General features: G+C 42.3%; 1 protein-coding gene across 7 annotated transcripts in view; it reads right to left on the reverse strand.

Annotated features, from left to right (window-relative positions):
* The window catches only part of FOXN3 (forkhead box N3), a 203,315-nt gene that overhangs the window by 29,118 nt on the left and 156,017 nt on the right, over window positions 1–18,180 (reverse strand). For 3 of the 7 annotated variants that reach the window (XM_035328593.1, XM_035328596.1, XM_035328594.1), the window contains exon 5: window positions 265–330. The exons of 2 other annotated variants lie outside the window; for them this stretch is intronic. In XM_035328593.1, coding sequence (XP_035184484.1) covers window positions 265–330 — 66 coding nt within the window. The remainder of the gene's footprint in view (window positions 1–264; window positions 331–18,180) is intronic. 2 more of the 7 variants (XM_035328595.1, XM_035328597.1) reach the window with 1 other exon arrangement.

The following is an 18,180-nucleotide window of genomic DNA, read 5'->3' on the forward strand; positions in this document are numbered from 1 at the left end:
TTACTCAATTACGTGTATGTCATGAATAACAATAACCCCTCTTTTACATTAGAGATTATGGATTACTATTATTCATGTAACAATGACTGTAACATGAACCGCAAAATTATACTCATGTAAGGGTCAAGGAAGCGTAAGGGTCTAAAAGGGAAGTTGTATTTCTTCATTAAATCCTTCTTTTTATCTGGTACGCTGTATACTTATAAAAGAGAATATTAACTTTACATGTCTATGTTGCTATATGCTATAGAAATATCTACTCACAACCTGCTTGTATCTCAGGGGGAGTATTCAAAAGCATCATGGCAGTGGCAGCATCAATGTCAGGATCTGGAAAATCAACCAATAAATACATTATTTACAACTGGGCTAATTTTTTTGCCCCCGTTGCTAAACTATAGGTTCAATTGAATCTCTGCAGTGAAAAGGTGTAAGAGTTCATTATTCAGATGGCTCTTTGATCCCACATTGTATTCACCCCCAAACTTGCATGTGATCCCAATACTGCTGCTGAGTAGAGCACAGTGATGAACGTCACCACACCATCCTCGTGTGTACATGACAGCACCTTAGCCTCTGTCAGCCTCACAAATTCGCCGTTTAATTTTGTGACGAATATTTAGATTTCATTACAAAAGATCTGTGAAAGCAGGTGCAACATGGCAATTTGGAATCAGCACAACGGGATGAGCCGACAGAAGAGAGGGGAAGCATAAGGACACACCTTCACCTGAGCAAGTACAGAAGACGATGCTTGGTCTTTTTCATTTGTCAGAAAGGATTTCAGTGATGTCTAAGAAAGTGTTGGGAGCAAAACTGCTACGATTTAGAGAGAAAAGAAAAAAAAAAAAAAAAGAAGCTAGCATTTCATTGAAGCACCTACTTACTTGCATCCTTATCCATTGTCACTTTAATATAAGCAAAAATCATCAGCCGGCTGCTGTTACTCTTAAATTGGTTTCTGAATCCATCACCAACAGTCAGTTGACAGATGGTAAGTTATAGAGACAGAACAAAATATGATCCTTTTATAACTATATTCACTTGCTTCACACACAGCAGCACGGCTGCTATGGAAATGTGGGTAGCTATGACAACGGTAAACAACCCAAGAACGGCCACTGAATAAGCTGAAAAGAACATCTGCCCCAGCAAAGCGTCCCAGCTGCCCTGGGGCGCAACTCGCTAATCGTGCCGCCGTGCCGTGTGACAGAGAAAGCCGCCTATGCCATGTCCAAATAAATGAAGTGTGCAATTGAAGCAGACATAAAAACGCACACCCTTGCCGACTGCTGCCTCTGCACTGCTAAACTGAATGACTAATGAGTATGGATTTGTTGTTTTTATTTTTATTTTTTTGTGGCTTGTTAGTATTTATGCTAAATTACATACCAAAAAATTCAATTTACTGCTAATAGCTTCATGGCACTTTATTTTGGCTATTATGTCAGAAAATTACTTTTCACTGTTAAAAAAAATGTATTTTGTACATCTATATATTTCATATCTGTTTCCAGGAGAGTAATGTGATGTGGAGTAAAAACCCTGCAAGTTACTAACAATACAAACGGTGTAGAGAGGATTTCACCCATTAAGAATAAAAAGAGGTTTTTTACTAGTTGAAGTATGTACTATTTTGCTGTGATAACACAGCTGGAAATACAATCCTAATATGGCTACTCTATTATTTAATTGCTAAAACAGCAAACAGCAACAAACAGTGTAGTAGCTGGAAAACTAAAGTCAGAGTAGCAGCGGACTACCAGTGTAAAAGGTGCAAACATACTGAGGAGCAGATGCCTGTCTGTGTCCTGGACAGCTGAGCATATTCTTTTCCAAAAGTCACCAGCAGACTCCTCAGAAAAGCAGCTTTAGAACTTACGTTAGTTTTCAACTCTGTAGATACATCAGAAGCAATATTCCTGCTGCAAGCATCTGTGCTGCAAGTGCGACCCCCGAACAGTTTACCTCCTGAATGCGTGCCATTTTGCAGCACTGCATCCAGACACCACGCACACCATACAGTAAAAGGGTTTCCCTTTAGTCAAACTGAAGAGGGATAATCTGCCTAAATTAAAAATAAAAGGAGGGGGGGGGAGGGGGGGGAAGCAAAGAAGCCCAAGACAGTAAAGCCAAATTAAACCACAATTCTTCCATCTCTTTCACAACATAAAGGACGGCTAGAAGTTCAATTTACTGTCTTAATTTGTACAGCCAACTTCAGCATGTTTATAGACTGTTCCTGGATTTTATTTTGTTTCACTTTAAATGAAGTCCCACTACTTGCTAACACTGTAGCATAAAGTTCATTTTGCTGCTGAAAGAATAAAAGGGCACAGCAGAAAAAAAACAAACAAACAAACAAACAAACAAAAAAACTATTTCCTACTGACTTTGGGTTTTGTTTGTGCAACAAGCTTCTGTGTTTTCAGATAAAATTGATGCAACCAGTCTATCTTGAAATGTGTATTCTTAGCCTTCGGACCAGTAATGGCACCACCATGTTTCTGTAATGACTTCATGACACTAATACGAGCTGTTTATGACACACCGCTGCATCCAGAGCAGCTGCTTTCCAAGCACACCCGTGATTCAAGCCCATCCGCACGTGCTGTGGTGCCTAGCTGTGTTTATATCGGTATGCTCCGGAGGACACCAGACAGCTCCTTGAAGCCTCAGCGGAGACAGGCACCTGTGGTGGTGTCAGCAGGACCGAGGACAAGGTGCTTTGGGTCGTCCTCCCACAGACAGAAGAGAGGAGGGCCTGGCTGCACAGGAGGAGGCCTCAGCCAGGTCGGAGAATGAATGCGCCAGACTTGCTCAGGGAAGAAACCTGGACATGGACGAAGTACGAGGACGAAGGCAAGGACCAAGGCCGAAGACAGGGGCTGAGGTCAGGCACAGCACTCAGCAGCCACAGACCATACCAAGAGGTGCAGGAGTAAAGTCCAAGGGCAAACTGAAAGGCCAGATCATTCTCACACAGCGGTTACGCTCGCAGTCTGGAGCTGTACTTCTGAGAGGGATGCCAAGAAGACCAGAAACGATGTAGTCATGAGGAGCAGCACTTAGGGAAGGCGAGGGCAGGGTGCCCTTCCTCAAACTGCTGCTTCCCGCTCAGCCCCCTGACCCTCACCAGTGCCACCAGCCCCTTCCCCGCAGGTGGGGTCTCCATGACGTTCCTTCCAGGCTGACCCTCCCGCTTCTCATAGCAAGGGCTGACCTCGGGGGCACCCCGACCAGCACGGTGACGAGGGTCCCCCTCTGCCTTGCTGAAGCCCTGGATTTCCTAGCTGACTTCCCTACCCCACCTGAAGTGTTTGTGATCAGCACAAAGGCTTTTGAAGTTATTAACAGTGGGTGGTGAGTGAAAAATGATTGCAGGAACAGCTTTCCCTAGGAAACTGAGTTAAAAATAACTACATCCAAAGTTTTGGAGTTTAGAAAATTAAATAAATATTTAAATGAACGCATTGGGGTTTCTTTTTGCTAATTAAAATAAGTGGAGAGTCGACTCAGTACACAAACTGCGTTTTCACTTTTCGCTAGTGGAAAACAGAAGAGGCCCAACTTTCCCAGTGAAAAAGGAAAGGAAAGAACAAAGAAGAAGAAGGATTGGGGATGTTTTATGACGAAGGAAGAGTCGGAGCCTCAAACAGGCAACATCAGATAGTGACAAAGAGATAGTGACAAAAAATTGCCAGCAGCCACATCCTCCCTAACAGACAACTGCTGCCTCATCTACTCGGTGCTTCACGCTACACCCTGAAGTTTCAGAGCTCGGTGCCCCATCCCTAACGTGCCCTTTACAGGCTATCAGAAAGAACCTGGAAGAAACCTTAAGTGCTTAAATGAACTCATAAGGCACGAAAGCATTCATCCCAAGATGGTTCAAAGGCAATGTGGTGCAGGACCTCCGATACAGATGTAATACCCCCACTAGCAATGGAAGCCTAGCATTATTTTTACTAGCATTGCTTTCAAAAACAAAGCTTCCTTTGATGAAGACAAAAGCAAGAACGGGTAAGACACAAACCTCATAGCAAGTTTGTTTCTTGCATTTTAGATTCAAGGCCCTACTCGGCCAAGTGTTGAAAAGTGAACACCAAACCTGTAAGCAGCGTGCAGTTCTTTTACTGAGGAACTAACCTAAAATGCATCACTTTGTGGTATTATGATCCAGTGCACGTTGTCAAGATGCGCTTTGAGCCAAATCTACACATTACCTGTAAAGATTAGAATCTGCCCTGCACTGACATGAGTGGCAAAACAGTAGGCCTGAAATATTTTGGCACAAGGTTGTATAAAAACGTTGAGCAACACAGAGGATAACCTTTGGGTAACAGACTGTTTATTCTGGAATTGACAAAAAATAATTAAAAACAAATAGGGTACCTGAGAAAGTCAGATGTGACAGCTGCCCGTCTATTATGTTTGTGATCTGTGATCTGAGTTCATTTCATAGAGAGAGGAAGTGTTGTATAAGAATTAATATGATTTTCATTATGTGGTATTTTTTTATTTCAAGCTTTTATCTGATTTCACTGAATGCTTCAAATCCAGCCCCTTCCAACTAAGCCACAATAAAAATTAAGAGTAACACAGTCCCTCCTGATTTTGCTAGAAGGTATTTTTACTGCTATATGGTTTTAAAGAAAATAGCAGTTAAGGCAATTCAAAGCAACCACGACCTGAATTTTCAAGCACAGATGCCTACTGAGAGACACTTAAGATGCATATTTAGGTAGTACTAAAATGTTACTGCCAACTGATGTAAAAAATACAGTTAGTAAACAAACTGCACCATCTGTACACCACAACGATTGCCATGTTATCTCATCAGGAAGGAATTTATAAGATCTTTTAATTTAAAGTTACTGTATCTAGAACTATTTTTGTAAAGAATTTCACTTCACCATTCAGTATCGTAGCTTTCAACCTCTTCTGTTTCTGCAACAGCATCCTCCTCTGCTTTTTCAATTCAAATCCTCTAATCTAGCTGGCATGCATAATACTTACAGCCACTCTATTCAGAATATAAAAGTCCAGTTTATTCCTTTTCTACAAGATCAGTCTCTTTATTCCCTGCCTCAATTCCTAGTACAGCCCACTCCTATACCTTTTTTTTTGGTCTGATTCTTTGATATTTTCAGTTTTCACCGGCAGGAAAATGTTGCAAAAGCAACACTGTCTCCCACCTTTTACCTTCGGGCTTATTAAATTGCAGCAGAGTGAAAAGCAGCTTGTCTCTATTAAACTAGTCTGTTAATAGATGTTCCTATTCCCTTCCCACATCATGATGGTTAACCTTGGTATGAGTCAGGTTAGGTCAAAGATATGGAGATAATTAATAGGGTGAAGGCTTATATATATATATATATTTCTGATTTTTTATTTATTTTGCTTAATGACAGAATAAGAACGTAGTTATTAAAATAGAACAGCAAAGTACAAGATAGATAGAAAGAAATACCTGAAGAGAACTGTAAATACAGTAACTGTAAAACTCCTTGGTGTAGGATGCCACCGAGTCCACTTCTGCAATATTTAAATAAGGTTGAGTAGCACTCTAACAACAAACGGAGTACTTGTGGCAGCATACTGTAAAATAACAGAATTCAAAACCAAGAACGTGGGAAGAAACACGAAATTATATTCATACCTCAACAACAGTGCACGAAAAGACCAAGAATAGGAACTGTGGAAGCTTACAGTAGAGGCCAGGAGGAAGTTATTTCACAAGTAATGCAAAACTGGTCTGGCACTTACAGTGGTTCTCCCTCTCCTTTGAAAGGATCTAGTATGAGGCATAGAAGACAAAAGGTACGGGTCTAAATGAACCATTAATTTTTCCTGTGTTTTAAGTTCATTTCTGGCACTGCCAAGTAAGCTACTGCACAAAGAAACCTGAGAAGACAGACAAAGTCTAATTTTAAACAATACAGAGCATTTGAAACAGAAACCTTCTTCCTGCTCTTCTATTTTGTTGAATTTGTATCATCACAGATCTACTGAAGCAATTTCTGTTTTCTAACAATACCATTTTATCAGCTGAAAAACTTTACAGTTACCACATATGTTTAAAAACACTAGTTTAGTATAAAGAAAGGTAGGAGAAAGAGTTAAAGGTCTTACAAATGCCCAAATTCATCAAAAGGGTCGTCTATCGCTTTGAAAGCTGTATGAAACCAAAACATATCATCCTAACTTTTCATCTCTGCAGTAAAGATTAAGATCAATTAACTGTTAAAAGAAAGACTAACAACACTGATACGTATTTTACCAGCGCAAGATAAACATCTTCTTACAGACAGATGACTATGGAGACACGAGAAATACATCTTCTATATAAAAATGGCATATTGCAATACATTCTCTGCTGAAAAACAGAGAATGTTTTTGTTTCTTTAATTTTAAAAGCATTTTTCCTTTTGCTGTGCATTACTGCAAGCTTCTTTTTCTACATTGACGGATGTGAAAGTAAAATCTACCCATTGCAAAGACAACAGTGAAGACTTCGTTGACTCCATGCGGCCTGTGCAGCTGGTGGGACTGAAGAGAAAACACCAGCTGGAGAAAGCACTAGCCATGAGCCTAGCACAGAAGAAAAGAAAAACAATTTGCTGTTCCATCATGTACTTACCTAATTCGTGATCAGGAATTTCAACCATCTTCTTAACTGATTGCTGCAGCCTCAGCTTCTACAGTAGAATACGGGATTATGAGGGCTTTAACTCCTTGCAGCCTTACAGGTTGCACACACATTTTTGTTTCATCAAGGGATACACACACACACACACACACACACACTCCTCTCCGTCTCTGTCTCCAGTTATACAGATATGTGTTATCTCTAACTGGGACATCAAAGTGATCAGTGCTCGAGGTTTCATAATGCCCCTGCTACTAACAATGGCTTTTTCTTCCAGCAAAGCTGGAAGGCAGATGGCAGGAAGAAGCCCTTTGCAGAACTCAGACCATTTAAAACCAAATAAACCATACCTTATTGTCACAGACAAGTGTTTTTGGTAAGCACTCATTTCCCTCTCATGCTATTTCAAAATCACGTCCGCCCCAAGCCAGCCACTGACCTTGAGAACTGCTCATGCCTTCCAGCCCTGCAAGTGCAAGGCATGGGGGCTGGGAAAGAACCGCCACTTCTTGCACAGCCGGAGGGAGCCTCGGGGAAATGCTTGCAAATTCCCCCCCTCTCTCAGCCAACAGTTGTGCAGGAAGGTGGCTTTTGGGTACCTCTCAGCAAGGCACGTCTTCAGGAGGGCTTCACCCAAGCATCCCACCTACTGGAATCATGAGGGTACAACCCATGAACACAGCAGAAGAGGCAGATATAAATTCCACATGGGATTCGGGATCCAGTGAGCAAACAGAAAAACGTCAAATAAACATGAAAACAACAACGAGAAAAGTTTTTCAGTGATTGGGAGGAAAAAAATACTAATGATGAGGAAAGGGGTCAGGCATGTGACACTGTCAGCAGAAGGACTGTATATATTGTAACTAGGGAGCCAAATGCACAAAAAACAACAGCAAAATGATGAACAAAACCCCAACAGCTAAAATAGCTGTGTGCTAATAAAGCGGGCAGACTGACAATAAAAGAGGAACTCAAGGTACTAGTGTTATTACAGGAAAATTCACAAACAGGGTGGAATAGCAATTACTATTGAAACAGGTGTCAAAAGGTCTGTGCTTTTCAGGGAAAAGAAATGCAGGTTTTATACGGTAGGATACTGTCATGCAATAATGAAGCTGCAGACTTCTGAGAAAAATAGAAGAAAATGGGAAACGTTGAGATTAAAATCAGGCTGTTGCAAGATGGTCAAAGAAGTTTTCTAAGAGAGTGACGCTGGGCCTGCTCTTGACTTTTTGCACCAGATCTAGATGTGGTTAGAGCTCTGCATCATTAACAAAATGGGAATTATGTCCGCACAGGAGACTAACTCCGCAGTACAGAGTAGAGAACAAATGCTATTAGCAATGGTAAGGCCAGTTATTCCTGAATGTGACAGCTGACAAGTTTCTTTATCCACGTTGCTGAATGAACAAGAATAGATTCTTTTCTGCTCTTTTTCTGAGGTAATAAGGACAACTTTGGAACAAGGAACCACAAATTGATTCAGCTTATATTAAGTGGGAAGAATAACAGCGAGCCTAATTTTGCTGCACAGCTATGGTTTCAAGAGCAAGTTTTGCTGAACTAAAAATGGTTCCTCTGGAACCTCTGGAAGACACTGGCTGAGGAACCTCAGCATGGAGGAGATCCGCAATTTCCGAAAGTCAGCGTACAAAGACCTTGCTCAAACTTGTATCCTGAGAAAAGTTGGCAAGATTCATTCATTCAAAAAAAAAAAAAATTAAAAAAAGCTGGACAACTGAAGTACTTGGAAACCTACTGTAAGAGAGAAAACAGAGCTTGGCTCGCTCAGCTAAGCAGAACAAGCAGAAAAAAAGTAAGCCTCTATCAACACAATGAGGTGAACAAGGAGTGCAGGGGGAGAAAGCCAGGAAGAAGAACCATTAAGTTTAAAGATAACATCAGTGAAGCAACTTCAGTGCTGAAGAGAGACTGGTAATTAGAACAGTTCCAGACATTAGAGCAATGATATTTGGAAAACTCTTCTAATGGGAGCTTGAACAAAGTAAAGAGATTGAATGGGAGCTTTCGCAAGTATTTATGCAGTGTTAGGGCTTAGAGTGTGACCCAGGGAACGGCACTCACCAAAAGCAGCCTTCCAAACAGTGCTTCTCTACAGCACCTCAGCTGTGACACTACGAAGGAAAGCCAGTGAGCAAGCCGTGAGAGATCTGGTTTCCCTCTCCCAGTGTGCACCCATGCCTGCAGATAACTGTCTGTGCAGACTCTCGTCTTGTCTCTTCTGCTTTCCTCAGCAGGGCAGTGGAGCAGGTCCAGGCAGGAGGTGCTGGGAGGTGCCAGCAGGCACAGCCTCGTACGCAGGGGATGTGGAGAATCGAAGGTTCGGCTCGGTGACCTGCAGCTTAGGTAAGTCTGTGCAGAGCGGCTTCTTCATGACTCTAGGAAAGGCTGGGAAAACTGGCTGCAAGCACAAGAGTTCCCTCTCTGGTATACACTGTGCAGGCCAGGGTTACGAGGTGTGGATGCAGACAGCCAGAATTGCCACCAGAAGTATGTTTAAAATAGCACACAGCGATAAGCAGAACCGACAAGCAGGTACACAGAGGGGTGGGCGTGCAGTCTGCCTGGGAATCACAAATCCAACCCAGATTTGCCCTCTAGCTCTAGATTAGATGTCTTTTCTTTTTTCTTTTTTCTTTTTCTTTTTTTTCCCCTGGGGCGGGTTAAGAGAGGATAAACAGGTTAGTTAGCACTAGTTCTTGAGAAGTGTCACACCTTAGAGAGCCCACACTTGCTGTTTGCAGAATTATGTCCAAGACAGGCATAGTATAAATAAATCAAATCCTAGTCAGTACCATTTACTTCCCTTCTTCCTCAGCTTATGATCAATGAGCAGCCATTACTGTGACTCAATCAATAAATAAATACATCAAATTACTAGTTTTGAAAAATGATTACTAAACATGTTGGAATCCCTGCTCGGGTAACTCTTTCTCCCTTGTGAGTGTTTTTAAGTGTATCCCCATTAAAGACCAACAGGACTAGACACCCAGCCACACTGAAGCAGATTAAAGCCTATTTTCCATTAGAGCCCTTGACAATCGATACCTTGCACTGCTGCAAGCCAGCCCCAGCCCGCGTGTGCAGACGCTACAGACTCGCACAGGCCCCTGGTGACGACGGAGCGCTCCCCGCAGGGAGCCATGTCCAACACGGCTCCAACAAGCTGCTCGTCTGCCCCTCAGAGGTCAATCGATGGAGGAGGGAAGACAGACCCAGCAGCAATGCCATCGTGTCACAAAACCGCTTCCACTCTTCCTGTGATACTTGTTCTTCTACAAGTGATCCATTTTGAAATAAAGGGAATAAGAAAAGAGCAGGAACCAAGTGTTTAGGACCTCTTGAGACATTTTTGGCTGCATACCCAAGGGAGCTAAGGGAAGAAACGCAGGTCAGTGGGAAGACAAATGTGTTTCGTGACAGTAATTTTGAAGAATTATTATCATGAAACATGAAAACAAAGATAGCCTTTGAAGACATCAACATTTCCATTGTTGCAATATGATGTAATATAACCAATGAATTAGCAGCAGAATTGTTTTCTAATTCCAACAATTAGTATTTTGACACCATATTAGCCTTTTTTAATGAAAGCTCCTATTGAAAGCAACACACTGAACATAGGCTGGCTGAACACTGAAGAGACTTTAAGAGTGTAATTAGTTAGCCTTATGTAGGGCTTTAACTTATCTTAAATAGCATACATAATAATAGTATTTATTTAAAACAACTGGAACACATTTTGCTCAGACTAAACATTACAGCGTAGTTACTAGTTTTTTGTGTTTCTTACTTCCAGTAGTTCATAGATGAGATTTCGTAGAAGCACTGCAAACCTGAAAAAACTATAAAACTTGCTTTCACTTATACTTTTAATTCAGTTGCATATGCATCTTATATCTTCCAGTAAACGCTTCGCTAATGCGAAGATCTAGAACCATCTGTGCTATACAATATCAAACATGTAAGTTAAAATTGGCTTTGCTGGAATACTTTATTTAAACAGTTCAAAACCAGAGGAAATAAGAAACACTATGAACCAAACGGTGGTGAGAGGGACTCTCACTAGAGAGAGACCCAAGGCATGGCTTTGCATGTAAGTTGCATTTACAGGCCAAACTGCTATCAAGGAGCTCCTTTCTAACCAAAGGGGTGGAAACAACCTTCTACTTTTCATTGAGAAGGGGAGGCACAGGAGTCCACTTCTGCCAGCCTCTGGTTTGCTGTGAATGGTCCTGCTCAAACGCCTTGGGCTTTCTGAACTGCTGCTAGCTGACAGGCGAGGCTGTCAGAGGGGTAAGTAACAGGCAGGAAACAACACAAAGTCCTTCGCAAGCTTTCAGATCTTCAGTGGAAAGACGTAAAGTGTATTTACTTCACAAAATGGAGTGTGCAAGCTAAGGGGCTTTACTTCACAAAATGGGAAAGCTAAGGGGCTCTTGTCCTGTTCTCTTTGTATAATGAATGGGGAACCAAACTGACCACATACACTGCCTGTGCCTGGAAAAAGTTGCTGGATGTTTAAAAAAACACCTGAAATGAAGCTTTATCCAAATAGTAGCAAGAGCTGTGCCTGTAATCGAGGAACACGCTCAGATGTGCATATAAGCCAGAGGAGTAGTCCCTGTGGAAGAGGATTGCAGTGCCAGCATCCTGCAGGGCTGAACCTGGGACTGGAACAGCTGTACAGCTTAGCTACAGCTCAGGACAGTTTTGTAAACTATTAGTGCTTCATTAACAAGAGTCACAAGTGTGTTTCTGCACCATTCTCATGAGAATACAGAAAGGCTGGAGAGGAAACAACCACTTAAACTGTGCTAGGTCTTGTTTCCACCGCAGCTCTACCACGCAGCCCCCCCACCCGGGCTGGAGGAACAGCCGCTGCTCCAGCACAGCAGGTGGGTGACAAAAGCTGCTATGAAGAAAGAGGCAATTTGCTATTAGCAAATATAAAGTTTTCTCATCGATATTATTTTTACAACTAAACAAGAAAATGCCCTGCTCCAAAATTTTGGTATTCCAAAATTTCAGCACATTTCAGTGAGACCACGGTTTATGGATTTAGACACGGATCTCTGTACTATTTGTCTGTACAGCATACAAGTATCTCTGTCCTTTCAGAGAGTTCTTCACATACATACAAGTAAACAGTTCACAGCAACTTCAACTTAAATTTACTAGCATGATTGGTGTGTCAGATGTGTGTGTTTGTGAGAGCAAAGCACTGGCTGTCTGAGGAAACAAATCTTAATAGTTCGGTAATTGTATTGATTAAATCAAAATAAAACAGAGAGAACACATTCATCTTGCCCTGCTCCCCATCTCTGCCTCTCTGAACACCGACCTTCACTGATCACCTGCCCTCTCAAGGGAGAGCCACATGGACTCAGTAATGACCACTGTGAGGCCCTCTGGACTCATCTCCCAACCCTTCCACAACCAGAAGATGCAAAGTGTCTCTGCACCCCGGCATCTCAAAGAAGATCACCCTCCCCACTCTTCATCTTCCTGCTTCTCTTCTTTCTGTGTCCAGTAGGGGGTAGAAAAATCTTAAAGTATATGGGTGGCAGACCTCAAAAAAAGCAAATTCAAAAAGAAAAAAGCTTCTATTTATTTTTCATTTTAAGTTCATCATTTATAATCAAACATCTGTCTCGCACACAGTCAAGAATAGAACTGAAAACCTTATGGGGATTCTCTTCTCTTTCTTCCCATAGCACATTCCCGATGCCCTGGTTTAAAAATAATTTTTCATAAATCTAGCGCAACATTTCATCTGCTACAAGAAACATGCTAATGGGATGCACGATAGTCTTTGTAGAACCTTAGTTATAAAAGCCACTAATATCCTTGCATTGGCAATACACCAGTGAAAATACTTCTATTTCATGCAAAATTGTCAGTGAAATTCCAGTAAAATCAGAGACCTGGGAGTTATAGCCAACCAAGGTAGGTAACCAAGTGCTAGATTTCACAATAACAGAGGAACAGAAAACAGAATAAAGCCTTAAAATGGCTGGAGATAAACTGTCCCTCTTGTTTCAGAGGAGACCAACCAGTGGCAGCTATGGTCAGATTAACAATCAGCGTCCCTGGACTTGATGCCGGCTGGGAAGGGCCTCCTTTCTCAGGGATGCACCGAGGCACTTCATTTCAGTTTCAAGGCAAAATATTGGCAAAAATATTTGAGGTTTATTTCCACGTCATTATTGGATATTTTAGAAGAAGAGTGGGGATGTATTTGCAGTTTATTCATAAAGTTAGTTTTAGAAGTGGGAAAACTTCCTTTTCTACTCTTCCTGTCTCAGACAGAAACATCAAATCTGATCTGCTCTTCAATCATGATAATGTAACACAGCTTGCTTAGGATTTTTACTGATGGGACTGCTTTGAGATTGCTAGAAAGGATGCTGATGAGTATTAACTATGATGTCTGTCATTTTATATCTCTGGGTAATCCTACAGTTCCAGCATTGTAATAGCAGAGTGCCTCTCAAGAATTTAAACACAGAATTTCTCCATTCTTGCTCCAAACTTTCAGATTAAGTAGTTTGATTAGGCATGTAAGTGTACAAAGAAAGAAAGACAGACAGATATGCATGTATGAGGTAATGGAGAAAAAGTGCAAAAGGTAGAAAAATGAATTTTGTAGCAAAACCTCAGGTAAAACTCTGGCTGAGCACGTATCCAATGTAAAATCCACCTTTTATGGTCCTCAAAGTCAAGGCAGCAGTTGGATGAAATTGCTGATGGAGGTCACAACTTTTCAGGGACAAAACAGTAGGAAATCTCTAGCAAAGCTTTGACTAGGGTTTCTAGGCTGGAAAGTTAAACAGATACATTCACAAGAAGCTCTATACATCATAGAAGGAAATTTTCTTTTAAAATTGGCAGAAAGGTTCTCTCCAAGTAGCAAATTTTCAGATGTACTAACAAGCTATGTGAGAGCTTACATTTCAGACCAAAAGAGAGGTTGAAAGTCCACTGCTACAGATGGATGATAGTAGATACTTCCTGCTGGTGTAGTAAAATGAGGATTTGGGATCTCTGAAAGACTGACAGGCCCCCAGAGCAGAGGCAGAAACAACTGGTCTGCTGCGGGAATTATATTGCTTTGTGGCTGTCCCATCTTCTCCATCGCCCACTTTTGTCACTTGCTCACAGAAACCTGGATTTACTAACACAGACCAAAACATAGATCTAAAAGAGCTGAAGACTTACGTGCCATGTTGGCTGATGACAACACCTCCTTGAGAAGAAACACACAAATCTGACATCTCCACAGTGCCACCAGCTGACCAAATCCAGAGGAAGCTCCTTGCTGACCCTGCATGGTTATTCAGTCTTCCCTAATTTTGCCTATTTTCACATGTTCTTAACATACTAAACCTTATCTGGCTTTACAGATCTGGCTAGGGAAGAGCAGTTGACTGTAATCACCTCTGAATTTCACAAGCTGGCCAAACGGTTTTCCTTTCAGATGCCCTAAATGTATTGACAGCTGTTGTCATTAGTGACTTTCCTCTCCTCACCCTGCAGAACAAAACTGAAAACTAGTTACTAGTCAAAAGCTTTCCTAATTCTTAAAATATGATTCCCTTCCAATTTTCCTTTCCATCTTCCTGCTCCTCTTTGTCACACATTAGTCCTCCCAACACTTTTTTTGTCCTTTTCCTATGTGGTGCCTGTCACCATGGCACCAAGTCTCCTCACCACTGCCAGCCCCAGCCCCAGGCCTGCCCAGTCACAGCTAGCACGTGTGCTTCCCAAAAGCAGGACCCAAGGCCAGGCCAGCAAAATGACTTTTCCCAGCAAGCTGGGGCTGGAGTTTAGGTGGGGTCAGAAACAAGCTCCACACTCGGCAGACAGCGATAGCTGAGCACTGAAATCCAATGCTGTAATAAGTAGGTCAGCTTGTTCCTATAAAACCAAAGGGTTTAACGCTGACCGTGCCTGCCAGCAGGAGTAGGAAATTACTGCAGCTTCCTACTGCCCATGTTCAGCCCCTTCAGTGCCACTGCTCTCCTCCTCCTCTTCCTCCTCCTGCTCTTCCTCCTGCTCCTGCTCCTCCTGGGCCGCCGGACCGTGCGGGCAGAGCGTGCAGGTGCCGGGCCTGGCCAACCTTGGCCGAGCGACTTCTCCTGTGCAGGGCTGCGGCCGGAGCCACCCCTGAAACCTGGCAGCGAATTCCAAGAAAACAAACACCATCGCTAGGCAATTGAAGGGGTTGGTAGCAACAAACAAAACCTGGTGCAATGAGGATCCAGGGCTCTGTTTTTGCCAACAGGTTCAACAGGTTTTGAGTATGAAGTCACAACGAGCTTTATTAGTGCCTAGAAGGGAAACGCCGCAAAGATCTTGTTATCTGGGGTTTCACCTCTGTCCTTGCTCGCTGCCTTGGCACACGCTTCAGTGCTTTAGTGCTTTGCAGCTCCGCTGCTCTGTCCCCACTGCAGGCCTGGCCCCGGCAGCTTCAGCTCCTGCTGCCTGTCCTCCTCCCTGCCTCCCTCCGCACAAAGCCCCAACACCCGTCCCAGCACAAAACCCCAACAGCCGTCCCATTTCCTTGCATGAGTTTCCAGTTGTGTAAGGAAGCGGTGCTGAGACAGCAAACTCTAGCTTCACAAAGCAGGACTGAAACTGAACCGCCCCTGGTGAGCGCTGCTGCTGGCCCTTCTGAGGAGACCGCTGCAACCTCAGGGGAGAGAGCTCCATAAACCCGTGGCAGGATCACACCCACTCACCTGCTGAACATCCCCACAACTGACTGAGAAAGCTCGTCTCAGTGGAAGGATATCGCTTGCAGGGGACACCAGGTTATTCCAATAAAGGCTCCGATCTACTCTGCCCTTTTTTAAAAAACACAACAGCAGTCAATGCTGTTTGCTAAATATAGCACAAAAGGCAAGAAAGTTCATTCAAACATTTCTTTTCCTCTCAATGAAAAAGACCACGACGGTGTCTCTGGAAATGTTTCTATGAATCAGACCGGCATGGCACTGCACGGACTGGGAGAGCACGACACGATGCCAACCACCACCTACTCCTCCCACGAGCTGCCCTGGAAAGCCTTCAGCTTTTGTCAATAACCGCCGGTCCATTTTATTTTGAGATGCTGCACAATGTAGCAGAACACACAAGCTGGCTGTAATCAAAAGCTTTATAGCCTGCTAAACTTGTTTTAAATAATGCATAAATACCAAAAAAGACACACTGTACTCTTCATCCATTTTCACGTGAACTCAGTTCCTTGTTTGTTGCATTTTCTGTTTATAGCAGCATGGCTTTAAACCACAGAATAAATAAAATTACTTTCCACTCCATTTTAGCTCTATTCCAGAAATGTACGCTACATTTAATTACTGTTTTGGTAGAGTCCACCTACACAGATGAGCTGTGCCTGCATGAGTCAACCGGTGTGTCTGCATGCAAAGCACAGAAGAGGTTAAAAAAATACGGGCACTTATGTCAGCCCCTCCTTCCTCTCCCCTGCATTTCATCACACTGAAAGGGTTTAAAAGTAAAAAATTCCTTCCACATCATATAATCCTGGCATCTGCTGTGCAGCAAATCAAGCTCACTCATTTTGCGATGTTATTCCCAAAAGTAGCTGTACAGATTCAGGTCTAGAGCTCCATTTTCCATTCCCCGAAGTTTCTGAATACCTGCTTTTCCTATTTAGGCACATCAGAAAAAGCAGTAAACACAGCTAGTAAATACAAAGCAATCTTCTCTGTCTAAGTGCAATTCTGACTGCATTACTTAAGAAATATAATTTCCTGAGGCTTTTTACTACCTTGCTTTATGATACACATGATATGGTATCAATCTACCAACTTCCTTCTGCTGCCCCTTTCTTCAGCAGCTCGCAGCTCACCCATGACATTATTTAGTTCTAATACTAAGCCATTACTGAGATTAAGGCACAGAGGGAATGCAGTCTAGAGAGCAAGTAGGTCGCTGTGGTCATGTTTATTATTTAATAACAGTGGGAATAATTCATATCACAGCAACAATTCTCTGTGACTCCATTTATCAACTTCAAAGTAAAGCACATCAGACCGCCAGGCAGGGACAGGAGACCCACAGGCTCAGCTCAGCTGCGCTCCCTCTGCCAAGCTCTGGGCCCACGTTCAAGGTTGGACTCCAGAGGAAGACATTCGGGATCAGTCCTTCATCCCATGTCCAGCAAAGCTGTGTCAACAGAACCCTGAGTGGCAAAGCCCCAAGTTAATATCCCACTTCAGTTCTGTGAAGTGTGATCATTTATCACACTTCCACGCAGACACTGTGGTTTCAGGTGAGGTGTTTCAGTCGCCCTTATAAATGGATGAAGTTTAATTTCTCGACGTTGCATGGGCTGCCTGTCTTCTGTAGTTACTCGGCAAGCTTTTTGAGGCAAAGACTCTCCTACTACATGCGCCTTTGATGGCAGTAATTGCTGCATTTGTCCTGAAGTGCAGTTTCTCGGAGTTTTAATGTGATTGAACAAGAAACCTAATGTCCTCACTAACAACTTTCTGATACATCTCCGCCACACAGGGCAATGTCGCAGTCACTGAGCTAAGACAACCATTAATTTCATTCTTTAACATACTTTTCTCCACATTCACTATTTGTTGCATTGGATTTTCAATATATATTGAAGCTAGAATGAAATAGAAACAAGAAGGGAAAGGAAGAGAAGACAATAAAACTCAAAACTTTATTCCAAGAATTCCCTGATTCCTAGAGGCAGCACAGATGAGGTATTTTATTTTCAGCTTGCTTTTTCTTAAATGCCTTTATTCTGAAGCCTCAACAATTGATGAACTACTAGCTGTGTTTCCAAATCCTTACAACAGGGCCAAGGTTTTTGCCTTTTTGTTTGGCTAATCTTTTCACACATCTATTTGCCTTGCTGCCACGACAACTAAACAGCAAATAAGTGATTTGGGTTCATTCAATAGATTCCAAATTGGGAGCCTGCCTATTTTGTTTGCTTTAGGGCAAAAGGAGGAAGCAAACAGCAGCTTTGTAAGTGAAGTTGCTGATATTCTTCTCTCAATTATGGCTGTGAAAAGATATAGAAATGCAAAGCACTCTTTACAAACAGAGTTGGTTCATGCTGATCCAACTTGTTTCAATTCACTTTAATTTGATTCTGCCTCTAGAGGTAGTTTAACTCTGATACCTACCATGGATTTTTGCATTTAGACAGATTGTTTTCAACTCAGCAGGCCAAAATAATGTTAATAAGTTCCATTTAGTTTTGAGTATTTGCTTAAAAGGAGGGTGGAGACTCACAAGCAACAAACTCTGAGGCCATAAGCAGCTTTCAGGGTGCATGATCCCATTTTCTGATTTGTTTCATCTTACCATTTCCCAGGGCTGACACTGTTTTTTTTAATATTTTTCCCTCTACGGTGGAAAAGAAAAAGCTACTTTATAAGGTTAAAAACAAACTAAAACACTAAAACCAAAAACCAAACCAAACCAAAAAAACAAACAAGCATTTTTGAATA

The sequence above is a fragment of the Oxyura jamaicensis genome, chromosome 5 (genome assembly GCF_011077185.1).
Source record: "Oxyura jamaicensis isolate SHBP4307 breed ruddy duck chromosome 5, BPBGC_Ojam_1.0, whole genome shotgun sequence".
Classification (NCBI taxonomy): Eukaryota; Metazoa; Chordata; class Aves; order Anseriformes; family Anatidae; genus Oxyura; species Oxyura jamaicensis.